The sequence below is a fragment of the Vulpes vulpes genome, chromosome 12, assembly GCF_048418805.1.
Source record: "Vulpes vulpes isolate BD-2025 chromosome 12, VulVul3, whole genome shotgun sequence".
Taxonomy (NCBI): Eukaryota; Metazoa; Chordata; class Mammalia; order Carnivora; family Canidae; genus Vulpes; species Vulpes vulpes.
In genome coordinates, this window is record NC_132791.1 from 35418021 (window position 1) to 35445443 (window position 27423).

The window sequence follows — 27423 nt, forward strand, 5'->3', positions numbered from 1 at the left end:
TCATTACATCTACAGTAAAGTCATGCGACTTCAAACATTTTTTTAATATACCTATTAAGGAGTTTAGAAGCACCATTTGAACATCTCCCAAATAAAACAGAAATCATATTATTGCCTCTTGGTAGCCCTTCTACCAATGACAGCTACCTCTATCATGCCTTTGAAAGCCCTCCATTTATAAAAAAAAGGGAAAGACCAAGTCAGAGGGAGACTCTCCCCAAGACAAAAAGAGGAAGGAACTCCTAAAGAAATATAAAAAAGCAAACAAGTCCTAGTTAAAACCCACATTCAGTGGCTCCATCTTGTCTGAGAAATGAAACTTCCCCTTTCAATTGTGTGGGTTACTGAAAGTAAAGCATAGTTCAGCCAAGGGGTATTTTTTAAAGCATATTGCTTTGGAGAACAAGTTTGCCTAGTGTCTGCGGAGCAGATTTTTTTAATTAAAAGGAAACCACAATTTTCAAATGTATTAATTATTTCCTTAGAAAGTTCCTCATTCCATGAATTCCTCCATAACATTGCACCAAAATAATTGCAGGAACAGAGGGCAATCTCCTCCCGTTGCATGGGAGTGTGCACTTTCCCAGGCAGAGGGTAAATGCTGACAAAGCAACAGGCTGTCAGATTTTCTGAACAGGAGATTCATAAACAGCAAAGGGGCATTCCTCTGGCTGGGTAGACTGTGCATCTTAAGTGTATGCAGATGTCTAATCTTCCATTCCATTGCTCTGCTCCTGCCTCTGGAATGATCTATGGTCCTGGTCTGCCTGGACTGAGGAGGGTTCCCCATGGGGCTTTCAGCTTCAAAATCAGGCAAGGCCTGGACAAACCAGGACAAGCTGGTCAGCCCACTCAGAAGACTTCTTGCAAAATCCCCCCACAGTACACCAACCTCATGCAGAATGCTAATAACATCCTTGCAACTTGTACACATCTCTGTTATGCCACCACCGAGATGCCTGTTTGCAGGTCTGGTCTCTGTGACAGGCAGACAGTAGTTGCCCAGTAAACAGATCTAGAGATGAACAAACACAGGATATAGGCAATTCTGCCCTAAAGGGACATGGGCTTTAGCATATCACGAGAACTACCTTCCCGACCTTGATTGGTGGCAGAGCTAATTGGGAAGGGTGACAAATGATGAACTGATTTTAAGCACATATTTTGCATCAAGACTTTTTTCAGCACCAGTTGATTTACTTCTGACCCCCTGAGTCCCTGCCCTGCAACAGAGTGCCCAAAAGCAAAGCCCAGTGGTTAAAAAGTAGACCCTACTTTTCCCTAAAGAAGTGACTTCTACAGTCTTTCTCTTCAGTGTGACTAGAGCCCAAAAACTTAAAACAGAAAAAGGAACTTTAGTCCATAAAACTTGTATGTAAAAGAAACCGTACAAAATGTGCACAAGCAAAAGGCGGTGAAGGAGCATGACATGTTCTTGGAAGGGAGATTTGGGCTTGGCTGAAGCAAAGGATGATGACAAGACTTGAGGCAACAGAGATTTGCGGGGCCCCAAAGCAAGATGCTTTATACATCCAAACACTGTCAGTGGGAGTATAAACCAGGGTACTCTCTCTAGTGGGCCATTTAGCAATAATTATCGGTCTTTAAGTAAACACTTTCCTTGATATAGCAATTCCCTGTGGAGGATTAGTACTTGTATAAGTACATCCAGATGCATATATATAAGAATATTCATGGCATCACTGCTCAAAAACTAAGCTGAAAGTATAAAACATAAAATGCCTTAAATATCCATAAATAAGAGATTGAATGGGTAAATAAATCACGGCCAATCCATTAAATTGAACACTGATTAGACACTGTAAAGAAGAAGATAACTCTGAGCCAATATAGAACCATCTCTAAGACCTATTAAGAGAAAACACCAAGAGAAGTTTGTGTAGTATAATCTTAATTGCGTTGAATAAAAACTTAGATATTGTATATATACATTATACATATGTATCTCATATGGTCACCCAAATACATGTGTTTTGTACAATGCCTGAAAAAAGGTCTGAAGAGATACACAAGAAAGCATATTTTTCACTTTATAACTTGTGTACTATGAATTTTTTTACCACGATAATGCTATTTGTGAAAAGTAGTAAGCGGGAACTTCACTGAAGTAGATTTGGGAGAGGATTCCAGAAAGGGAGGTTGGAAGGAGAAGCCCACACCACTCAATGTCAATTAGAGACCCCTAAGAGAAGATTCCCCAATAGGAACCAATGGCCTATCCCAGGCTCCAACTGGGAAAGATGCACCTTGCATCTCCCACAAGAAATCCATTACCCTGGCCACTCAGCCAATGAGAAACAATCACTCTGAACTCTCAACTTTTCTCCAGTTCAAAACAACCCCTCCTGACTTCCTCCTTTTCCATAAGATAACATTCCTCTCCTTTGTGTGTTGGACTTGTCTATGGTTTTGCTATAGCTTGCTTGTTCCAAATAGCAATTCTGTCTCATTCCAAAATAAACCCACTTTTGCTGGTAAAGTAACTTTTATTTTTAAGGTTAACATTTTATAATAAAGACCAATATAACAAAAAAAGAAAAACTTTTTCATATCAAACATCATGAATATTATCCTGTAGATCAAATGGTCCCAACACAAAAGTTTCTAGTTAAAGAATGACCCAATGATAAACACCCAGGTTGTATAGAATAAAGACGTCACAGAGGGCTGCAGTGGCATTTCCATCTTCAGAAGTATCTTTGTAGAGTCAAATGAACCAAGTTCTAACTCTATTTCTGCCATTTTCTTGGCCTCGGCAAATTGCATCATCTATCCAGACCCTGGTTTCTTCCTTTTATCAAATGAGCACCCACCACTTGGGTGATTGTATAGTACGCAGCAGAGCTTCAACACCTAGCAAACAATTAATGGTAGCCACTAGTAATTGAGGTTGTAGTAATGATCGGCTGCTACCCCCAAGACCCATTAAGAAGGTTTCAGATCCCTCTCCTAGTCCTCTCTTGATTTTATATCTTCAGTTCCTTAAACTTTTCCTCAAAATTAGTAATGATTATTTTCTTCTAAAATGGATAATTAGACCTACTGCCTTCCTATGAAGATTTAATGAGCTGTTTATCACCAATAATAGTTCACTGCCTTCCTCAATACAAGAGAGAAGCATGAGTTCATCCTGTGATAAGCTTTAGAAGATACGTAAGGCATGGAGACAGAAGGAAATGGTTTTTGCTAAACTCTTTGGACCTACACTCAACAAAGTTAGGTGACCAACTACTTGTCTGAGATTTAAAGCTCTCTGTTGGGCTAAAGTAAATTTTGTGGTTTTAGGAGTATTCCAAAGAATAAGGCCTGTCAGGCAGACCAGGCAGGCTAATCACCCACAGACACTGCAGCTGAAGACCAACAGTTCAAGAAAAGACTTTGGCACTCACTCCCTAACAGCTCCAATGGGACTAGATTAAAAGTAAAAACAACATAAACTACACCACCCCCCCCCAACCCACCCCCGCCGCAAACCTCATCCAGCACTCTGGGGCTTTTCAAGGCTGGCACAGAGCAGCTATAGATGAACTTCTGGCCAAGTAATTAGGCCTGAGTAGCTGGCCTCAAACTCCACAGATCATTACCTTGCTGGGTGTGTGAGAACTTGTCCCTGCCCTGTCATTTGTTCTCTAACTCTGGTGAAATCCTTAGTACTCTCCACTTACCGAGGAGAAAATGACTTACTGCTACTGAAAGTACCCAGCCATGCCCCCACCCCATCCCATGTGCCACCCTTTACCCCTGAGAGAATGCTCTGAATGAAGGAGTTCTGCAGGTGAGTTGTAGCCACCTCCACTATGTCTTTCACAGTATCTATGGACAGCAGAGGACCAGGCTTTCTTGAAGAACTAACCTAGTCATAAATAAGAAGCACAAATAAGAGTGTTGGTGAGGGGGGGAAGGAGAGAAGAGTGCAGACTTCTGGATCATGCGAGAAACACGAGTGTGACAGTTTCTTTCTCTAGAGTTCAGTTGCATCATCAATGAATGAAAAGCCTGGAACTAGCTCATCTGATATCCCTCTGGACTGACTCATGCCAAGGACACTCTCTCCAGCAAATCTTAGGAGAAAATCCTAAAGAACAACCTCAAATTCACAGTGACTTGTAAACCAGGAGTTCCTGTTTTTTGTGTCGGGTAGCCGAAGACATGACCATGCAGTCTTCCCTTTGGTCTGGGAATCCTGAGCCACCGCACAGTGAAAAGAAGAGGCATTTTCCTTCCAGCATCAAGGTTTCGCTCCGGTTAATACAACAGCACACAGGACACTGCAGTGGGGAAGTTTCAGCTTCCATAGCAGGGACCGAGGCAAGCCCACCAAACACGCACAATCACTCCCAAACTTCCCTCTCACTCCTCAGGCTTAATCGCTGGAGAGGGCACGGGCCTGGGGGAGCTGACTTGGGGCTGGACTGAGACTGGGAACTAAACGCAAAGAAATAAGAACTAGTGGCAATTAACTTGATTCTGGCCAAAAGCAACTCGACCTGTTATTGGTGTATTAGTGGGGCAGGGCCAGTCGGCACGGCGGCAATGGGCCCTGCCCGGGACTGCTCTCTCGGGACTCCCCTGCCCCGCCCCACCCCCAGCCCGCACTCCTGGGGCAGGTATCCAGGGAGAAACCGCGCTGCGACCCCGAGTGCGTCACGCCACCGAGATCCCAGGGGAGGAAGGGAATCGTCCCGGCGGGCTCGCCAGCCTCGGGGTCACCCACCTGGGACAGGGGCTGACACGGACCACTGGCTTCGGGACAGGTGGCGGCCAAACAAGACAATGGAGCCATCGGGAGGAAATGGCAAGAGGAGGATGAGCCCAGATGTCGGGATAGGGACAGAAGAGAACAGATGGAGAGCAGGAGGGGGCGCGCGGATGACCCGGCCCCGGAGAGAGGATGCCCCGGATACAGGCGGACACCCCCGTCCAGGTCCCAGGCGCAGCCACGACTGGGGACGGTCCCCTCCCTCCGGCCCGCCGGCCAGCCCCGCGCCCGCGCCCGTGCCCGCGCCCGCACCGTGTTGTAGAACTCGGCGATGGCAGGCACGATGGTGTAGTTGTCCTCGCACCAGTCCACCTCCGAGCTGCCAGCCCGCAGCTGGTCCCACCAGTGCGGGATGCTCATGGCCGCGGTGGGGCATCGGGGCAGCCGCTCCCGCTCCCGCAGCCGCCGAGCGCCCGAGCCACTGCGGGAAGCCGAGCGCCAGCGCCGCGGCCGCCGCTTTATACGCCGAGTCAGCCGCCGGATGTGGCGCCTCCCCAGCCGGCCTCCCGGGCCGCTCCGCCGGGGACGGGCCTGCTCGCGGGCCCCGCCCCGGCCCCGCCCCGGCCCCGCCCCCGGCCCCGCCCCGGCCCCGCCCCCTGGAGGGGACCGCGGCGGCGGCAGGCCACGCCCACCCGGGCCGGGCTGCGGGCTGCGGGCTGCGCGGGGGCGGAGGGGTCCCCGGCCCGTGGGGCGGCCCGTGGACCTGGCGGGAGCGGCGCAGCCGGGCTGGCGGGGGCTGGCGGGGGCCTGCCCACACCCCCTCCCGGCTCAGACTCCCTGGCGCCACCCCCCACCCCGGGAGCACGCTGCCCCTGTGGACTCTCAGGGCGTCTGCTCTGTGGGGGACCCGTACTCACCCTCCAGAGACACAAGCCCCCACCCCCCGTGCCTCGGAAGCCCCTGAGGGTGTGCGCGGCAGGACTCGGTGCCGTGGGCCACAGCAGGACGCCCTTGCAGGCTGGAGTGCCGGCTCCATGACCTTCCCCTGCAGCCTCTGCCAATTTCCAGGACACTCTTGGTCTCCGGGACTCTAGCTTTAGGGCTTTAATCTGATCTGATCTGCAATTAAACATAGGACGAAACTTTAGCCATAGGCTAAAGAGGCTCAGAGGCTGCGGTGTGGCAGATATGACATCTCCAGGACAAAGAGCAAGAGATGATGGCATATACATAGATAGATAGATGATAGATAGATAGATAGATTAGATAGATAGATAGATAGATAGATAGATAGATAGATAGATAGATGGATGATAGCATTTATTCATTTATTATACACCAGGCACTGTTTGAGGAGCTTCCATGCATCACCACTTAGGTAGTGTTCCCAGGGTAATCCTGTGAAGTGGGTTCTTTGGACAATGCCCCAGTAAAGCAGGGCTAGAAATCAAATTCGGACAGAATGATCTCAGACCTGCTGGTAACTACTTTGCTGCTGTAGTTTCTAAAACCCAAATCTGGTCCCCACAAAAGCCAACCATGTGTGTGTCTGTCTCTGTATGTGGGTGGGTGTGCACGTGGGTAGGGGTGGGGGGTGCTCTGGTCCTCCTTCCTTGAGTGGTTCTAGGATTACCAGGCCAGGACAGTGGCAGTGGCTAAGAAACTTCTGGTCAGCCATCCATGGTGCCTGGCACTTGCATCTGCTTGCTCAAACCTGCATGGTATTCTGAAGGCAGCAGCTTGCCAGGGACAGCCCTCTCTCGGCCTGACTGTCTAGTGGAATGCTGGCTGGTACTCCAGTGTCCATCTGTAGCAAATACCCACACAGCCATTTGCAGGCCTCCCCAGATCTCCAGAAACTGCAAGCCCCAACTCCTCTTTCATCTCCAGAAAAATTCAGCTTTTTTTTCCCCCCGCTGGAAACTAAACCACACTCCTTCTTTCATCTGTCCCAGCATCTGTCCTCCTCCTAGACAGCCAATTCCACTGTCCAGGAACCCAGATAATACTGGTACCTTCTCGTAAGGTTGGACCCATTCAGGCCTCCAGGACACCCAGTGTGAGCTGGCCAATTCAATGGGAGGGGGAAAATATTCCTCCCAATCACAGAGGAAATTTAATCAGTTAATTTCTCTGTGCCTCACAGTGCTACACTAATTGTCCAACAACAGTTTTCCCCATTGTACTCCTTCCAGTATTTAAGGTAGAAATATATCTGTATTAACTCTACTAGTATAAAACACACCATTATTTTATCTACCAATGACTCTCAAAGTGTGTTCCCCTTTCAGGGGATTCACAAGGTGAAAACTCTTTTCCTGTGAACACTGCAACATGATCTGCCCCTTTTGCTCTCATTCTTAAAAGTCTCTTTAAATTTTGAATACGAGGGCTGGTTGGGTAAGCATCCAACACTTGGTTTTGGCTCAGGTCATGATCTCAGGGTGCTGAGTTTGAGTCCTACGTGGGGCTCTGTGCTGGGCATGGAGACTGCTTGAATCTCCCTCTCCTTTTGCCCCTCCCCCACCACGTGCACACATTTCTCTCTCAAAAAAAAAATTTCTTTTTAAAGATTTTATTCATTTATTCATGAGAGACACAAAGAGAGGCAGAGACCCAGGCAGAGGGAGAAGCAGGCTCCATGCAGGGAGCCCGATGTGGGACTCGATCCCAGGACTCCGGGATCCCCTGGGCCAAAGGCAGTTGCTAAACCGCTGAGCCACTGAGGAATGCCCTCAAAAAAAAATTTTTTTTAATATGAAAAACATGGCTAGATATTACCATACAAATAAAAGAATTTTAGGATCCTCAATCTTCATTATAAAAGGTGTCCTCAAATCAAAAAGGTTGAGAGCTGCCCTTTAAAAAAAAGATATGCCGAATTAAACTTTGTTGTATTTTTATCTTTTAGAATTTTTAAATATTCATTGAATGAGAACTTTTAGACTTACATAGTTATCTCCTATCATTCTTATGTAAAAGGGAAAATATAAGCACAATAAACTTATTAAGGAATTCCTGTAATTTCGGGACCCCTGGATGGCTCAGTGGTTGAGCATCTGCCTTCAGCCCAGGGTATGATCCCAGGATCTGGGATCGAGTCCCACATCGGGCTCCCCTGCATGGAGCCTGTTTCTCCCTCTGCCTGTGTCTCTGCCTCTCTCAATCTGTGTCTCTCATGAATAAACAAATAAATAAAATCTTAAAAAAAAAAAAAGGAATTCCTATAATTTCGTCACAGAATCTCTCACCTTTTTCTTAATTGTTTTTCACCTGAGTCATTAGTGTCCTCATGTTATTAATTACCAAGCGTTGCTGATACAGCATTTCTTCGCCGCACTCTACCACTGAATGCTTCCAAACCTCATGTACATATTTTGATGCTGGCATGTTCTCGCCTGAAGGTTGCAAGGGAAAGTTTTGAGACAATAGGTATCATGCTTCTTTTCCAGACAGTCCTTAGGTGATTTGTTGACAGAAACATGGAGATTACAGTTGCCAATTCATTCCACCAGGATTAACCACTGAGTTTGTGTTGTGCATTCAGGCAATGACAATACATCTTGACCTCTACTTGGCCAACTGTGGGATTGTATAATCTATAAAATGCCACCCACTGTAGGATGTATCTGGATTTCAGGATGTTAAAATGTAAAAACATTATGACTTTTAGGGGCACCTGGGTGACTCAGTTAAGAGTCTGCCTTCAGCTCATGTCATGATGCCAGGGTCCTGGGATCGAGTCCTTCATTGGGCTCCCTGCTCAGTAGGGAGTCTGCTTCTCCCTCTCCCTCTGCCTTTCCCCACAGCTGTGCTCTCTCTCTCTCAAATAAATATTTAAAAAACAACATTGTGACTTTTAGCACCACTAAAATAGAGAATTCACTAGATATAAACCCTCCTCCAAATCCCGCTAGGGAATGATGATGAGGTTTCCTCCTACTCAGGAACTCTTACTGGCAATGACCATCCTAGTTCAAGATCAAAACCAGCCACTTGGGTTCTAATTACAATTGCACAGAGAGACAGTGCTAAGCTAAAGCCATTGGTGGGCAGCACCAGGGACAAAGGTTACATTTCCCCAAAGACATCAGTGTTGGTCTTCTTGGGACTGTGTTGAAGTTTTTTTGATATTGTCATCAACTCTCCTCATTGTTGCCATTTTTTTTCAATGAATATAACCTAGTAATTTAACATTAGGACCTATCACTGGATCATTAATTCTGAAATAGATTTATGTTAATAATATACCTTGGCAACTACCATTAGTGATTGAATACAAGACTCTGAAATCAGGTGTAAACAGAGCTTGGGGAGAGCAGGATGGGGGAATGTGACAGCAGAGAACAGGGCACTGTTGAGTTCTGATGATGAGTTTACTTACATTGCTTTTGGTCTAAATATGAATCAGTGATACAGATCCATAGAGCAAGTCTAAGGGAACCAGCCCTTCAGGGAAGTCAGGATGCCAGCATCTTCTCTTTTTACAGAGTTTATAACTATGTTTATATTTGGTCTAAGTAAATATCTGATAATAAATATCCAGTTCAACTGGTTCTACAAGTAGAAGTCATCACGTCACAGTCATCTTTGGAAAGAATTGCAGGCACCTGCGCCAATAAAGCACGAAGTGCACGATCGAGGATGAAATTTTCTGTATTTTCCTGTCTAGCCAGAGTTTTTCATTATGGTCTTGATTCTCAAAGTGTCATCCCCAGACCAGCAGCAGCAGCATCACCTAGGGACTTCGTAGAAATGCAAATTTCTAGGCCCATTCCCCGGATCTTTGAGTCAGAAACTCTGGAAGTAGAGTCCAACAATCTGTGCCTTAACAACTCCTCCAGGTGATTCCAACCCACGCTCAAATTTGAGAACCACTATTTAAGCCCAAGTGCGCAAGGGCAAAAATTCATTATGGACTGTATGCTTTGTTTCCCTGAAAAATCAGATCTAAGCCAAGACTGCCACCACCAGCGAGAGGAGAGAGAAGACCTGAGAAAGACCGGCCTCTTTTCCCCTGGCTCTTTACCGAACTAGGAGCTCAGAGTTTGCTCACCCACTCCAGTTAGGAGGGAAACAAGACAAATGAGCAAGGATTTTTTTTTTTTAATCTAAGACAAAATCTCCAGGTTCAGAATTGTGAGAGAGGACTGTAGGAAGCAGGGACTCACCAGGACCACATTATTGCAGCCCCTACAGGAACATGTCCATATTTGCTGCGTTGGGTGCTCTACTAGATTACTGACAGGTCATCAGAGACTACTTCCTGCCATTGTTCCTGGGTCTCTCTCTTTTCTCTAATCTACACTGGAAAGCCACAGTTTGTTAGGACTGGGTATATCTGTAGTACAAGTCAGTAGATTCTGATTGGAAGTCTGAGGCTTTGCCTGTGCCTGCCGTGCATGGAATTTGTGAATGTGGATTTTTTTTTTTTTTTTTAGATTTTATTTATTTATTCATGAGAAACAGAGAGAGAGAGAGAGAGAAAGGCAGAGGCACAGGCAGAGGGAGAAGCAGGCTCCATGCAGGGAGCCCGACATGGGACCCAATCCCAGGTCTCCGGATCATGCCCTGGGCTGAAGGCAGCACTTAAACCGCTGAGCCATCAGGGCTGCCCATAGTGTGGATTTTGACAGCTCCTTCTCGACAGAGAGGGTGTTACTACTCTGTTAGATAACTACTTTTCAAGAGTATAAGGGTATATGGCATTTTTGGGCACCTGCTTTGTGCTCATAATAAGTGCTGGGTAATATGAATAAATAAGAATAAATAAATAAATATAAATAAAATATTATTCTTGGCCTCCTGGAGCACAGTCTAGTAGAGGCCCACAAACCATCAGATACAACGTGATACTTGCTAACATGGAGATGCACACATTAAACATGAAAGCAAGGGGTGGAGGGTCCACGTCTGCCCTGAGAGCTAAGGTAGGCCCAGCAGAGGAGATAGCCTCAGAACAGAGCTATACAAGATGAATAGGATTTTACCAGGTAAAGCCCTGAGGAGAGGAAATTCCATAGAAGGAACAGCATGTGCAAAAGTACAGAAGTCTGAGAAAGCATAATAATTCAGAAAACTTCAAACCTATGTTTCAAATGGAAAAGTGGCAGAAAGGGAGGCCGAGCTGGAAGACAAATAGGTAGTATGAGGAGTACACTTGGAGATACCAATAACACTTGGTGAGGTCTTTCTATGATCCAGATGAGGGATGACAGCAGCATGGCCAATGCATGCATTCATTCATTTACATGTAATTCTTGAGTACTTTCTGATGTGCCTGGACAGTCTTCGAGATGCCAAGGATGAAGTGGCGGGCAAAATCGATGCTCTGTCTGTCCTCACGGAGCTTGCAGTCTAGACGGAAAGTCAGATGTTGAATATTGCCTACGTCATTCGTTACAAGAGTGCCATGAAAAAGTGCACGTATCACGACAATAGCCAGCAGTAGATCTGACCTTGTCTGAGGGTGTCAGGAAAGGCTTCCCAGAGCAGGTGGGTTCTAAGCCGAGAGAAAGGAAGTTTAAGGCAGGGGAAAGGCCATTGAAGTAAGGGATGCAATCCATACAGAAAAGGAGTTGTGATAGACTGTACTATTGATTCCAGATACTTGGACACACTTTCCCGACCCACTGCCATGGGACTTAACCTTGTCATTGGCTGTGAGCAAGAGATGGTGGGTGGAATTGATGTGTTCCGTGACTACCAGAGGCTTTGAAATCAATCCCATTCTGCCATTCTTTGCCTTCTGCCGATGCCAGATGGGGGCTGCTGCTTCCACCTCGGCTCCTAGAACGGAGGAGACATGAGAGCAGAGCAGAAGCGCGCTCAACCCAACTTAGAACATCAGAAAAAAAAAAAAAAAAAAAAACAAAACCAGAACTGTGTCACTGAGATGGGTGTGTGTGACTGTTTCCTACTCCAGCATAACCTAATGAAGGCTGACAAATACAGAAGGAGAATCAAAAGCTTAACTACTAATTAGAGGTAGACGTGAAAGAGGAGGGGGTAAAACAGAAGACGGCTTCAAATAGTCTAGCCTGAGCCATCAGAAGAAGATGGCCAGGTGACTAACCCCAGAGGGAAGCTAGGAGGGAAAAATGTGATGGAGGCTCAGACTTGTTGAGTTAAAGCTGCAAGCTGGGGCTCCGAGAAAGATCTATACTCTCAGCAACTGAAGAGGCAAGCTGGTCAGGATTGGGCAAAAAGGGTAAGAATAGGAGGAGAAAAGGGAGCCCTAAAGCCCTGTGGGGAAAGAGCTCACCGGACACTAAGGGACCAGAGAATGGGGTGGGGCCAGCGGCGGGGCCACAGTTCCCCAGGCCCGAGTGACAGGGAGGCGCCCAAGCCGTCCCGCAGGGCGAGGGAGAAGCAGGTGTGTACCTGGTTAAGAAATAAAAAGTGGTGTTGACTCCTGAAGGAGGGGGAAAAAAAAAACAGAACCCAAACCAAAACTCTGGCCCTTACTTCTGATTCACAGGAACTGAGTCACCTGGGGATCTTGTAAAAATGTTACAAATGCCGATTCTGATTTAGTAGGTCTTGAGCAGCGTCCCAGATTCTGCATTTCTCACGAACGCCTAAGTGATGCAGATCCTTGCTGCTTCACATTTTAGTAGCGAGGCTGTGGAGGACAGACGAAATGACGACATGCAAGTGCAATCAGTAAAATTTAGATTAAAGGAAACTCTTCATGACCGCCCAATGTCTTAAGCAAAAGCTGGAGAAGAAACGTACAGATTTCCTATAGAAACCTAACAATCAGTTGCAATGTGTAGAAAGGTCTAGATCTTAAGAGTGTAAACAAATAATTTTTAGGACAAACGTGGAACAGGAAACACTGGATATTTGCTGATATTGGGAATTATCATTGGTTGGGAGAGATGTTAATAATGGTATGATTATGTTTGAAATGTGAGTCTTCAGAAGGCTACTACTTTATTTTTTTATTAAGATTTTATTTCAGAAAGAGAGGGAGCGAGGGAAAGCGAGAGCATGAGCTGGGGGAGGGGTAGAGGAAGAGAGAAAAGCCGACTCCCAGCCGAGCAGGGAGCTCCACCTGGGGCTGGATCCCAGGACCAGGACCCTGGGATGATGACCTAAGCTGAAGGCAGATGCCTAACCAACTGAGGCACCCAGGCGCCCTAGAAGGCTACTACTTTGATTCCATCTTATGACCTTCTAGAAAAGGCAAAATTAAGAAATAGAAAACAGATCTGTGGTTACTTGAGGGAAGTAAAGGGAGTTCACTGCAAAGGGCATGGGGAAATTTGAGGGGATTATAGAACTGTTCTACATTCTGATTATCATGGTTATATATAACTGAGTTCATAAAACCTCTCAACTGTACTTTATAAGGGTAAATTTTACCGCATGTAAACTATACCTTAATAAACCTGACCATAACCAAAAATAAAAAAGCATTGTATAGAGATATATACTGAAATATTTACAGACCAAATAGAGCATCTCAGACTTGCTTTAAAACAACAGGGGAGGAGGCACCTGGCTGACTCAATTGGGAGAGCATGCGACTCTTCATCTTGTGGTTGTGGGTTTGAGCCCCAAGCTGGGTGAAGAAATTACTTAAATAAATCTTTTTTTTTTTTTTTTAAATGGGGGAGGAAGTTGGTTTGGGCGTACAGATGGAACAACACTGTCCTTAAATGGATAACTGTTGAAACTGGGTGATAGAGACATTAGTCTCTCTACTTTGCATATGTTTAATTTTTCCACAATAAGTTTTTTAAAAGCTAAGGAAGCAATGGATTTCATTAAATAGGGGCCTCCCCACAAGCACCCATGTAGCCGAGAGCACCAGAAAGGAGATGGGTGAGTGAGGACGAAGGGCTCAGCCTTTCCCAGTGGCTACCATTAGCAATTCTGGTTGGACCTGTGGTTGTTACCTGTCCCTTTCATTCCAGAGGGCACAAGATGGCAGGGAGTTACCCTCACCTGAGGAAGCAAATGGCAAATGGCCTGAGAGGAAATCCTCTCAGGCCTGTGCGTGAGAAGGCCCTTTCACCAGGGAGCCTTTGGTAAATAAGCAATCAGCAGCCTGGGTGGGGTCCAGGTGATGCTGTGGCCACAGACTCTCTGGAACCAGGAAGCTAGAAAGGTCAGGGACTGGTCAGTGCCATGCCTCCCAGTCCTCCCCAACCCCTGGGTTTGGCTCTCTGATTCCTGAGATATCCCTTGAGGGAGGTGATCCTGGCTTGTCAGACATTCTACCCACTGGAAAGATGCATCACAACAGCCTATAAACTCCATACTTCCTCCACTCTGCCTTGTCTTCAGCCTTTCAGAGAGCAAGAAACACCTTGGCAAAATGCAAGCAGAGCAAGTAAAGATGGAGGAGGTCAGGTGGGGTAAAATGTGAGTACCTGGGTGACACATTTGGTGAAAAAGTACATGAATCAAGCAGGAGCTTGAGTTATGGGACTTTCCTTTAGTATAGGAGAAACTTGGGCAAATTTCAGCCTTAAAAAAAAAAAAGGCACCCAGGTAGAAGAACAAATTTAAAATGTAAAGCAAAAATAAAAGGGTGACTCATGAAACTAGATCCTGAAGAAGATGGAAAAAGGTGGAATTGAAAACTTAAGATCTTGCAATTTACCAGGAGCGGAGGAGTGCATGGAGGAGACACATGTTGTTTTATCTGTCCCAGTGTCTCCTCCTTTTCTGGGATTTTCCACCACTTCTTCGATGGGGACAGCCCACCTCCCACCTTCCCCTGCCCCTACACCATTCAGATGGCTGCCATAGGAACACTGTGGTAACACACTGTAACCTAACTCTGTGGCTAGGGTTCATCAGTCCAGCAGTGGGTCTTGATCCAAGCTGGCTGATCAGAATGCATCAGTAGGAATTTAGTATCAGTGGCTGAGCTTCTACCTTCAGCTCAGGGCATGATCCCCCGTCCAGGGATCGAATACTGTATCGGGCTCCCTGTGAGGAGCCAGCTTCTCCCTCTGTCTATGTCTCTGCCTCTCTCTGTGTGTCTATCATGAATAAATAAATAAATAATCTTAAAAAAAAAAAAGAATTGAGCTCTGGGTTAGAGATTTGAACCTGGGCACTATTGATAACCTGTCCTACCAGATGGGTAGACAAGCTGGCGGAACTGGTCATCAGTGCAAAAACATGGTGAAGCCATTCTACAAAGAGTTGTCTAGGTAAGTAGTAGTCCAAATGGAAGTCTCTAGCTCCAGCTATGCCCAGGAACGTAGCCACATACAAATGTCCCCAAGACACCCAGGACCTTTATGGTGAAGTCACTTTTTTTTTCTTAAACTAGTTTGAGTGGGGTTTCTGTGACTCGAAACCAAGTACCCTAAAGGAATTCTAGGCCAAAGAAGGGGGGAATGTAGATACTATATATTAAACACCTGGAAACATGTTGAGGATGAGGGAAGATTGGGGCAGTTCATACTTCTGACAGAAGTGAGAGAAAAAGTTGTCTAACTACCTGTCCGGGTATGAGGTCAGAGGCCTTAAAGAAGGTGAAAAAGATTGAAACCAGTAAGATCATCCTTTTTCACTAAATTCTCAGATCATTTTAACAATGGAGGCAAAGATCTAGTATATACTGTAGATGGAGAGAGTCACTGCCAGGAAAGTTCCAGACAAGGCACCAAGTAGAACCAAATCTTTTCACCATTCTCATTAGTAATTCAGCCTGAGGAACAAATGATCTGAAAGTCTAAGGACACTTGACTCTCCTCTCAAGTGTGAAAATTGGAAGAAATTTAATCCTAGAAATATTTGACAGTTCCCAAAATGAATGAACACGTTACAATTTTTCACATGAAAACATATTTTAAGGATGAGCATTTTGGGTTTTTTTTTTGTTTTTTTTTTTTTAATTTTAATTTTAATTTTAATTTATTTATGATAGTCACAGAGAGAGAGAGAGAGAGAGGGGCAGAGACACAGGCAGAGGGAGAAGCAGGCTCCATGCACCGGGAGCCCGAAGTGGGATTCGATCCCGGGTCTCCAGGATCGCGCCCTGGGCCAAAGGCAGGCGCCAAACCGCTGCGCCACCCAGGGATCCCCAGGATGAGCATTTTGAAGAAAACTCTGATGGGGTTTGCAGTGACAACCTAAAGAATAATTTGGGCAACAACTTGTGGATTTTTGTAGTGGCCCCTTTCCTGCATCGGTCAGGAACAGGAAGTGATTGGATCCAGATTCGCCCAGCTCTCTGGGCTGCTCCCATGGTCAGTGGGATTTCCTACAGGATAATGGGCTCGACCAGATTAAATCCTACTCTCAACTTCCACCCATGGAAGAAACTGCTGGAACCCTACTGCCAATTGTTGCCAGAATGGCCTTCAGAGCTTATCAGGCCCAGAAAGGTCATCCTCCAGCCTCCAGCTAGACACGGCCTTCCTTAGCCTAAGAGGATCAGAACCTGAATTCCATTTGCCTGAGAAGAATGACCAGGAAAGCTCTGCCCTCAGCAATTAATTCCTCTTGAGTTCCTTGAAAAAAGTTTTTTACCACAGTGCATAATAAATATTTTAGATAAAAGATCAATACATACTGCATGTAAATAAATAACTAAAAGGTACATTTAATGGAATTATTGATATGTTGAGCTTAATTATGCCATTTCATTTTTTTGTTTTGTTTTGTGTTTACCAGTTTTCTTTTTCCTATCTTGTAGGTTACTTGAACATTTTCTAGGGTTCCATTTGGATCTGTCTACAGTGTTTTTAAGTGTTATCTCTTTGTGGAGTTGTCTCCATAGTTGCTCTAGGTGTTATACAAGTTAGCACAGTCTCCTAGTATCGTTTCTCCTATTTAAGTGAAGTACAGAACTTGCCTCCTTTTACATCTTTTTTTTAAAGATTTTATTTATTTATTCATAAGAGACACACACACACAGACAGAGAGAGAGAGAGGCAGAGACACAGGGAGAAGCAGGCTCCATGCAGGGAGCCCGACGTGGTACTGGATCCCAGGTCTCCAAGATCACGCCCTGGGCTGAAGGCGACGCTAAACCACTGAGCCACCCGGGCTGCCCTTTTTACATTTTCTCTTTTACTCTTTTTTTCCCCATTTATAATATAATCGCATTAAATATTTTCTCTACATCTATTTAGAAACACACTAAACAGTGCAATACATTTCACTTTAACCATCAAACATTACTTTGAACACTCAAGAGACAGGAAGTCTGCTGTATTCACCCATATTTTTGCTCTGTTCTTTTCCCCTAATGTTGCAAGCTTCATTCTTTTATCATTTACTTTCTGTTTAAAAAATGTCCTTTAGGGGCACCTGGGTGGCTCAGTCAGTTAAGCGTCTCCTTTTGGCTCAGGTTATGATCTTAGGGTCCTGAGGTGAAGCACCACAGCCCCACACCCAGGCTCCCTGCTCAGCAGGAAGACTGCTTTTCCCTTTCCCTCTGCCCCTCCACCTGCTTGTGCTCTCATTTTCTCTCTCTCTCATAAATAAATAAATAAATAAATAAATAAATAAATAAATAAATAAATAAACAAATATTTAAAAGAATGACTAAAGGGGGTTGGCTGGGTGGCCCAGTCAGCTAAGAATGACCAAAGAACTTTATTTTTTTAGAGTGGGTGTGCTGGCAACAATTATTTAAATTTTCTTTCATCTGAGAATGTCTTTTCCCACCTCATCCAAGAAAGATAGTTTTTCTAAGTATAGAATTCTGTGTTGAGTTCTTTAAGCCCCTTTCCTAGTCCTTAGAGAAATATTACACCACTTCTTTCATAGCCTTCATGGTTTCTGATGAAAAATCCATTGTGTTTTCCCAATAAGTAAAATGTTGTGTTTCTCTAGCTGTTTTTTTTTTTCTTTGTCTTTAGTTTTCAGAACCTTAATTATGTTGCATCTTGATGTGAATTTCTTGGATTCCATTTGCAGTTTGCTCAGCTTCCTGAATCTGTAGGTTGATGTTTCTTACTACATTTGGGAACTTTCCGGCCATTAGTTCTTGAAGTATGTTTTCAGTCTTGTTTTCTCTCTCTTCTTCCGGGACTCCAGTGACATGAACATTCAATTCTGGGCTTTTTTGGTGGCTCCCTGTTCCCTTAGGTTCTGCTCATTTTTTAAAATCTAGTTCATCTGTTGTTCACATTAGTAATGTCTATCATTCTATGCTCTAGTTTACTTGTTCATTTATCCCATCCACTCTGCTGTCTAGCCCATTCACTGAGCTTTTTATTTTGGTTATTGTATTTTTCGGTCCTTTCCCACTTCGTTCTTCTTTAGAGTTTGTATTACTTTGCTAAGACTTTGTTTTCTTGCTAAGTCCTTCTAATTTTTCATTTATTTCAAGCATAGTTTTCTTGGCACATTGAAGTATTTGTATCATGGCTATTTTAAAATTTTCCGGTAGAGAGGGGTATGTCTGGCTCAGTTGGTGGAGCATGCCATTCTTGATCTCAGGGCTGTAAGTTTCAGCCCCATACTGAGTGTAGAGAGTTCTTTAAATAAATAAATAAAATCTTTAAAAAAAAAATCGTTGTCCGGTAATGTTAACCTCTGTGTCATCTCTACTTTTATAATCCACCCCCCCCCCCATCACTTTGAGATCTTCCTCATTCTTGGTATGATGATTTTTTTTTTTTTTTTTATTAAAACCTCAATATGGGAACCCCGGGTGGCTCAGCGGTTTAGCGCCGCCTTCAGCCCAGGGTGTGAGCCTGGAGACCCGGGATCGATTCCCACATCAGGCTCCCTGCATGGAGCCTGCTTCTCCTTCGGCCTGTGTCTCTGCCTCTCTCTGTGTCTCTCATGAATAAATAAATAAAATCTTAAAAAAAAAAAAACTCAATATTTTCGTATTATGTTATACAACTTTGGATCTTATTAAACCTTCTGTCTTAGCTGGCTTTCTCTGAAGGGGAAGGGGAGGATCTACCCCTCCAAGTAGAGGGTGCAAGTCCAAGATCTGCATATAGTCTCCACTGGCCTCATTGGCCAGCTGGGCTGAAAGTTCAACTCCCTACTTCGCTTTCTCTGATACCGCCCTGATAGGATTGTTGGAAAACCTCAGAAGAGCCTGATAAGGGTGGAAGTCTAGGTTTCCATTCATCCTTTGCTTGTGTGGTTGGGGTTGGGCTGTAGTCTGTCTGTTTTTCCTGTGGTGTTTGGCTGGAGTAGAATGTGATTATCTGAATGTCTCTGCCTTGCTAGACTACCCCTGTCTCTGTCCTCTGACTAGAGAAAACAAACTTTTGCTGTGGAATTTTTGGTCTATGCCTACTGGCATTTTGAGTTGCTGGCTTCTCCAATTCCAAGCCTGGGATGTATGAGTCAAAAAGAAAATGCGAAGAACTCCTCCATCATACCATTCCTTGGGTCCTGATGTTTCTAGCCAGCCTGCCTTCTCTCCACCTTTCTTTCTTTTCTTTCTTTTTTTTTTTTAAGATTTATTTATTTATTCATGAGGGACACAAAGGCAGAGACCCAGGCAGAGGGAGAAGCAGGCTCCCTGCAGGGGCCCGAGTGGGACTCGATTCCAGGACCACAGGATCATGCCCTGAGCCAAAGGCAGAAGCTCAACCACTGAGCCACCCAGGCATCCCATCTCTCCACCTTTCAAATGCTTCTTTTTTGTATATAGTGTCTAGAGTTCTTGGTTATATTTAGTAGGAGGAATAGGGAATGTAGGCCTACTCCATATTCCTGAAGCCAGAATTCTAGGGGAACAGATTTTTATAGCAAGCTAGTCGTCTCCCCAGATGAGAAGCAGAGAGAGAGAGCGGACAGAAGAGGAGCAAGGATGAGTCCTGGGACCTACATGTCCAGAGAGAAGAGGAGGAGGAACTAGCAAGGCAGCAAGAAGGTACAGCTAGGGAGGTAAGAGGACAAGCTAAAGCATGTAAAATAGCAATAGTTAACCACCTTTTATTTTATTTTTAACATTTTATTTATTTGAGAGCAAGAGCAGGAGTGAGGGGAGGGGCAGGGGGAAAGGCAGGGAGACAGAGTGGGGAGGGGAGAAGCAGAGTCCCTGCTGAGGGGACTTGAGACTTGTTGATGCCAGCACACGGGGATCATGACCTGAGCCAAAGGCAGGCAATTAACAGACAGAGCTACCCAGGTGTCCCCTAGTTAACCACCTTTTAAAGGAGAGTGTAAGTGAACACAAAATCCAGCCTTGAGCGGGTTTGAGAAAGAATAGGAGTAAAGTGAAAAAAAGAAAGTAACCAAAGACACATATTGTGTGATTTCATTTATAGGAAACGTCAGAACTAGCCAAAGTATAGTGACAGAAATAGATTAGTGGCTCCTTTGGGCTGGGGTGATGGGGTAGTTTGGAAAAATAGAGTTGGGAAATTACTACATGGTACAGGGTTTCCCCTGGGGTGAGAAAAATACTTCACAATTGGGTTGTGGTGATAGCTGCACAACTCTGGGATGTTTTTTTAAAAATATTGCATACCTTAAATGGATGAATTATATAGTATGTGAATTATATTTCAATAACGCTGCTAAAAAGGGGGCAAGGGAGAAAAAATGATACACACTGGGGAAAAAAACATTGAGTTTTTATGCAGGGCTAATTTCCCTTACATAAACAGTTAATAATCCAACAGAAAAAAAAATGGTAAAAGATGGAACAGAAGAATATATAAAAATATGCTTAATTCATAGTAATAGTGCTATAAATTATAACCACATTAAAATAGGCTACTTCACAATCAGACTGAAAAAAACCCAAAGCATGGTAACACTTGCCAAGACTTTATTTTTTATTTTTTCAGAAGCCATGTTTATTGTGTCTGAGATTCTGAGATGATCCATCAGGTGATCCCTGAGCTACAAAGGATAAAAGAAAACCCTCTCATTACAAGCCGACAAAGGTAAAGCAAAAACATTTTTTGCAATGGCATGAACCACACACTCAAATAGATCTGGTGTTTTTTTTTTAATTTTTATTTATTTATGATAGTCACAGAGAGAGAGAGGCAGAGACACAGGCAGAGGGAGAAGCAGGCTCCGTGCACCGGGAGCCTGATGTGGGATTCGATCCCGGGTCTCCAGGATCGCGCTCTGGGCCAAAGGCAGGCGCCAAACCGCTGCACCACCCAGGGATCCCTAGATCTGGGTTTTATACATATGACCTAATTCCTAGTCTTCTATGGCTACTTTTATAACTTTATACAGATAATGAATTAGGTAAAAGGCACTATAATATTTGGGGGACTTCAGGAACAGTATCCTTAGTACTCCACCAAATATATTCCGATATCCCAAAGAAGCAAGATTTGCAAGTAGGTGTGCAAAACATAACTAATCTACTACTACACAGTTCTACTCTTGACAGCATTTACCTCTTGGGGGAGTCTTCCAGTCTCCAAAGGATAAAAGCAGAGAGTGAGTAGAGTCAGTACAACATACAGGCAGAACACTGTCCTGTAAAAGATATGAAGTTTGCAGCACAAGGAGAAGAATCCTTCTGCTCCTCCACACCGCATACAAATGATGAATTAAGGCACCTAGCTCTTGCTCTTCTGTCTGGCTATCCCATCATGTTCTGCTCTGTTGGTCAAATACTGAGTGGCTGTGCTTCCCTGAAAAGGAGGAGCGTCCTCTTCCATCTCCGAATCCCCTGCACCTAGCCTGGTTGTGACATAAAGTAGGTGCTCAGCGCGTGTTTGGTGAATGAGGTCCTTGCAGACCCTCCCTGTGGCTTGACCATGTGAATCAACCCATTAGACCTCCGCCCCAAGTTCAGACTTCCATTCTCTTCTTGTAGTGAGATCAGCATGTGTTTAAATGCTCAGGGAAAGACTCCCCAACGCAGCACAACTTCAAGACGAGAAAGGAAGGTGTTGCTGGGAATGACACGCACAAAATTAAAGGAATCTGATATTAACGGTGGGATTGATGACGTGGTGTAAGGGATGAGGAGGATTGCTAAGCTCCATTGAGAGTCTGCTGTGCACTGAGAACTGTTTAACTTTTTCCCTCGTTAGTTCATTATCCCTGACAAGAACTCTAGAAGAAAGGTATTACCACCATTTTACAGATGGGGAAACTAAGACACAGAGAGAGCCAGTAAAATGTTCAAGGTGACATAGTCATGTAGGAATGAAAACACATGGGACCAAAAGATTGCCCCAGTAGAGTTACTTGATCTGATTAAACCAACCAAACACACAAAGACCAGGTTTATTCTTCTACTTTTCCTGCCATTCCTGTTCCTTCCTGCCCCACCACCAAATATCTCATAAATATATGCCAGAGCTGATTTGCCACAACACTGCAAAAACATCCCTTGGTCCCTGACCCGAGGGGTGAGAAATTCATTGTAATTTTGCTCCTGGATATAGTTCCAGAAATAATGCCAAGGAGTTTTCCTAATTTCATTTCTTTCGTTTCACTTCCTTTCACAAACATAGTGGGGGCATGTTTAAAGTTAGCTTCTTTCTACAAGTAGAAATTGCCCTTGAAATTTAGTTTGTGTCTAAAACAATCTTTTTTTTTTTTTTTCCTGCTTCCTCAACTTGGGCCAAATATGAGACAGCTTACTGAAATGCACAAACTCATTTCCTCCCTTACTCCTTCTCTTCCTTTCTGTATTTATGCCTCCCTTTGGAAAATATTCCTTTTCCCAAACACACTTGAAAAACTCATTTACCAGTGAGTTAGGGGAAATTTTACTTACTGCTCTTGGGATTACTTTAACACTATTGGACATAAAAAAGTATTCTATGTGGTCTGGTTTCTCCTGGTCCAGAGACTACTTTCAGGCCCTTATGGGCTGAACTGTACCCCACCCCCATTCTTAAATTGAAGTCCTAACCTCAGTGCTTCAGAATATGACTAGTTGGAGATAGGGTCTTTAATGAGGTAATTCAGTTAAAACGAGGTCTTTAAGATGGGCCCTAATTTAATGTGACTGGAAAAGAGATCAAGGACACAGACACACATGGAGGAAAGACCATTGACGATACGGAGGCGGCCAGCTACAAGCCAAGAAGTGAGGTCTTGGAAGAAATCAATCCTGCCAACAGCTTGGTTCTCAGACTTCCAGGATTGTAAGTAAATAAATTTCTGCTGTTCAACCACTTATTCCATAGTATTTTGATACGGTAGCCCTCTCAGGTTAATACAGGTCCCCAACTCAAAGCTCACCTCTTTCACTGTGTCACTCAGCCTCCAAACCTGTATGTCCAACAGCCTATTGGATGTTTCCACTTGTGTATCACACAGACACTTCACACTTTGTGTCTAAAGCACAGGTCTCATCACTGTCTGTATGCCTGCTCTTCTTTCAAAGCTACCCATTCAGCGATGACATCCCTGTGACAAGCCAGAAATCTAGGTGCCATTCCTGACTCGGCTGTCCCTCCATTCCCACTTCTATTGGCTACAGAGTTCTGTGCATTCTTACCTCTTGAATCTTTTTGTTTCTTAACTTTTGGTTTGCATTGAAAAAAATGTCAAAACCAAATAAAATTTAAAAGAATATGGGGAAAATAAACCATTTTTTAAAAAGATGTATTTATTTCGGAGAGAAAGAGAGCATCCACACAAGCTAGGGGAAGGGCAGCAAGAGAGGGAGAGAGAGAGAATCCAAGCAGATCCACCCCACCCCACCGAGCATGGAGCCTGACTCAGGACTCAATCCCATGACCCTGAGATCAGGACCTAAGCTGAAATTGAGAATCAGATGCTTAACTGACTGAGCTACTCACGTGCCCCCCATTTAATCTTTTTATATTTGCTTCCACTTCTCCCATATATACACTCTTCTGTGTATATATATACTATCTATATAATAATACATATTATATATGTACATATAAATTTTTCCTGGGCCATTTAAAAGTAAATTACAAACACCAGGGTATTTCATCTCTGAATACTTCAGCATGTACTTCCTAAGAATAAGGATATTCTGCTACATAGCCTCAATATCACCAACATACCTAAAACTTAACATTAAATACATTCTAATATACAGTCCATATTTAAATTTTACCAGCTGTTCCCAAATATATTTTTCTTCTCCTTCCTTTTCCCGTCCCCATCCCCCATTCTCATACACATTCACACACACACAAATATATGAGTGCATACTGATACCTCCAATTCAAACCCAACTCCACAAGATTCTATATTTTTTTTCTACATTTACATATCTCACAGTGAAAATCCTGATTCCTAAGACATCATTGGATTTATTTGCTGTATATCTTACAATATACTATATACCAAATAGTTTCAGAATTATGAGATTAACACAACTATCAATAGCAAACTTACTAAATAAAATTTAAGATCTTCTTTCACTTCTTCTGGTCCTTAGACTATATTCCCCACCAGGAATATACAATCAGAATATAGCATTGAAATTTCTTGAAATTTTTAATCTGACTATTCAATTCAATATAGAGTTAATTTGTTTCTGTTTAGATTAAATTTTGTGATTTTTAAAAATCCTTTTATTTTTAAAAATATTTACAACATTTACAGAGAAGTCAAACCTTTATAAAAGGAATACTTAAGTACTAATGTTAGCAAGATGGCCAAATAAGACATCCCTTGCTTGTATCTATAGACCCCCAGTGACAATAACTTGGCATCCAACCAGGGACAAGTGCTTTGTGGGAGCTTCGAGATCCAGGTATATCATGAAACTCTGATGCAGGCCAAGACCAAGAAGAGCTGTTTTGAGAAGGCAGGCCTGTTCCCAGGCTGCTGGCACACCAATCGTGGTCATAGCCACAGCAGATACAGAAACAGCTCTGTACCTTGACAACTTGGCTACAGCCCCATTTGGCTTTGGTTCTGTCACTAGCACCACATGCTAAAGGACTTGGGAGGAGTCACACCTATCCATGCAGTGGGTAGCCCATGGACCTCAGTCCTGGCTGCCTACCCTGAAGTGGCCTGTGAACTGGCAGTAAGACACTCTCAGCTAGGATCCAGGAGCCCCTGGAAGTAAGCCTGTCAAACGGCAGATTTTGAAACAGCCTTGGAACTGGACTCGAGCCCATCCCAGCAGTCTGTGAGCAGTCCTGCTGGCACAAGGAGCTGGCAGGAGATATTCCTGTCTGTGACTTAGAGATCCTGGAAGGACCCTATACTTGGCTCTGGCCCCTCTAGCCATGGTCATAGAGCAATCCAGCCCACCCAGGGATCTAGCAGGAGCCAGGCCAATCCATGCCTCCACAGCCAGGACAGCCTCCATTTTTTTTTTTTTTTTTAAGATTTTATTTATTTCTGAGAGACACGGTGGGGTGGGGGGGGGGGGGAGCGGGGGGCAGAGACACAGGCAGAGGGAGAAGCAGGCTCCATGCCGGGAGCCTGATGTAGGACTCGATCCTGGGTCCCCAGGGTCATGCCCTGGGCTGAAGGCGGCGTTAAACCACTGAGCCACCTGGGCTGCCCAGCCTCTGGCTTTCATTACTATTCCCTCTATCCTATTGCCACCTAGTAAAGGTAATCAATTTAATTAAGTAATCATTAACAAACATCTCTATTTTATTATTCCCTTTCTTATTAAAAAAAAAAAAAAAAGGAACTTTTTCACTGAAAGATATCTGGGAAGCCAGTCCATGTATTTCCTAGAGATAATCCTCATTCTTTTTTTTTTTTTTTACTGCAATATACTATGTTTTCTTAATTCTAAGACTCACATTCCTTTCTATTTCAGCATTTCAACATCAAACTAGTCTAAAATCAGTGCCAAGTGAATTTACCAGCCACAGGGCAGAGAGGTAAACTGTGACAGTTCTGTCTTGGGCAATTCTCTATTCTTTGGCTTCTTAATGCAATTTAAGTACTTGAAAGAACAGTGTCATGAAGCTGAATTTTGCATACTTTGGATTGCTATTCATTGTTGACCATATGCTTAAAATAATTGTGACGCAGTATTGAAACAAAAAGTTGCCATTTATGCAAAAGATTGCCTGTCACAGAGGGACACCTGGGTGGCTCAGTGGTTGAGTGGCTGCCTTTGGCTCAAGCTGTGATCCTGGGGTCCGGGATCGAGTCCCATATCAAGCTCCTTGCGGGAAGCCTGCTTCTACCTCTTCCTGTGTCTCTGCCTTTCTCGGTGTGTCTCTCATGAATAAATAAAGATTGCCTGTCACACACTAGACAGTGCAATTAAATGTAGTAGACACAGCCAAGCCTCTTGGGAGCAATGACAAATTTCAGGGCAAAGGTTAGTGTGAGCCATTTATACATCAGGAAGTACACAGGCACTAGACATTTATCAGTTAAAAGCTTTCCGTTGACTTGCAAGAGAAGCTTTTATAATTCCAGCTTTAATGAAGAAGAAAAAAAGATCAAATAGAAAATAGAGTTGGAATCCCAGCTATTGTTTCTGTTCCTCAAAAGTTTTCATGTAATTCTAAAACTGACAACACTACATACACAGAGGTGCCTGAGTGGCTCAGTTGGTTGAGCGTCTGCCTTCCTCTCAGGTTGTGATCCCAGAGTCCTGGGATTGAGCCCCCATCTGCCCTGCTCAGCAAGGAGTCTGCTTCTTCCTCTGCTGCTCCTCCTGCTGTGCCCATGTGTGCTCCCTCTCTCTCTCTCTGTCAAATAAACAAAATCTTAAAAAAAAAAAAAAAAAAAAAAAGGACTACATACACAGGATGCCTGCTTTCAACGCTGCAAGTTGACATTGTACTAGAAAGGCTTGCCAGAGCAATTAGGAATGAATGACTGACTGAATGAATAGCATTCAAACTGAAAAGAAGTAAAACTATCTCTATTTACAGATCACATGATCATATATACAACAGCTGAAAGGCTCCACAAGAAAACTAGCAAATTCAGGTGTGTTAGGAAATAAGATGAACACACAAAAATCGGTTGTGTTTCTATACACCAGCAATGAACAATCTGAATGTGAAGTTAAGAAAACAATCCCAGGGGCATCTGGATGGCTCAGTTGGTTAAGCATCTGCCTTTAGCTTAGGTCATGATCCCTGAGTCCTGGAATTGAGCCCAACATCAGGCTCCTTGCTCAGTGGGGAGCCTGCTTCTTTCCTTCTGCCTGTTGCTCCCCCTCCTTGTGCGCTCTCTCTGTCAAATAAATAAAATCTTAAAAAAAAAAATCCCAAAGAGTAAAATACCTATGAATAAAATGAATCAAGGAGGTAAAATACTTGCAACTTGAAAACCACCATACATGTCTGAAATAAATTAAAGAAGACCTAAACAAATAGAAAGACCTTCTGTGTTCATAAATTTGAAGATTCAATGTTTATAAAGATGATAAAATTGATCTATAGATTAAATGAAATCCCTCTCAAAATTTCAAAGGTGGGCAGCCCTGGTGGCTCAGTGGTTTAGCGCCGCCTTCAGCCCAGGGCCTGATCCTGGAGACCGGGGATCAAGTCCCACGTCGGGCTCCCTGCATGGAACCTGCTTCTCCCTCTGCCTGTTTCTCTGCCTCTCTCTTTCTCATGAATAAATAAATAAAAATTAAAAAAAAAAAAAGTTCAAAGGGGGATATTTTGCATAAATGGGCATAAGATTCATATGGAATTACAAGGGATCCCAAAGAGGTAAGACAATTTTGAAGAAGAGGAACCAAATCAAGGATTCCCATTTCCTGATTTCTGAAACTTACTACAAAACTGCATATCGAAACAGCATGATACTAGCCTAAGGATAGATGTATAGACCAATGGAATAGAATCAAGAGCCCAGACTCATAAACTCATACATCTACGGCCAATTGATTTTCAACA

At 43.9% G+C, this 27423-nt stretch overlaps 1 protein-coding gene across 2 annotated transcripts in view; it reads right to left on the bottom strand.

Annotated features, from left to right (window-relative positions):
* ACER2 (alkaline ceramidase 2) overlaps nucleotides 1-5289 on the bottom strand; it is a 31052-nt gene extending 25763 nt beyond the window's left edge. Inside the window, exon 1 of one of the 2 annotated variants that reach the window (XM_026001459.2) lies at nucleotides 5033-5289. In XM_026001459.2, the coding sequence (XP_025857244.1) occupies nucleotides 5033-5140 (108 nt within the window). In that variant the 5' untranslated portion in view covers nucleotides 5141-5289. The remainder of the gene's footprint in view (nucleotides 1-5032) is intronic. The other variant, XM_026001460.2, reaches the window with a different exon arrangement.
* Between the last annotated feature and the right edge of the window lie 22134 nt (nucleotides 5290-27423).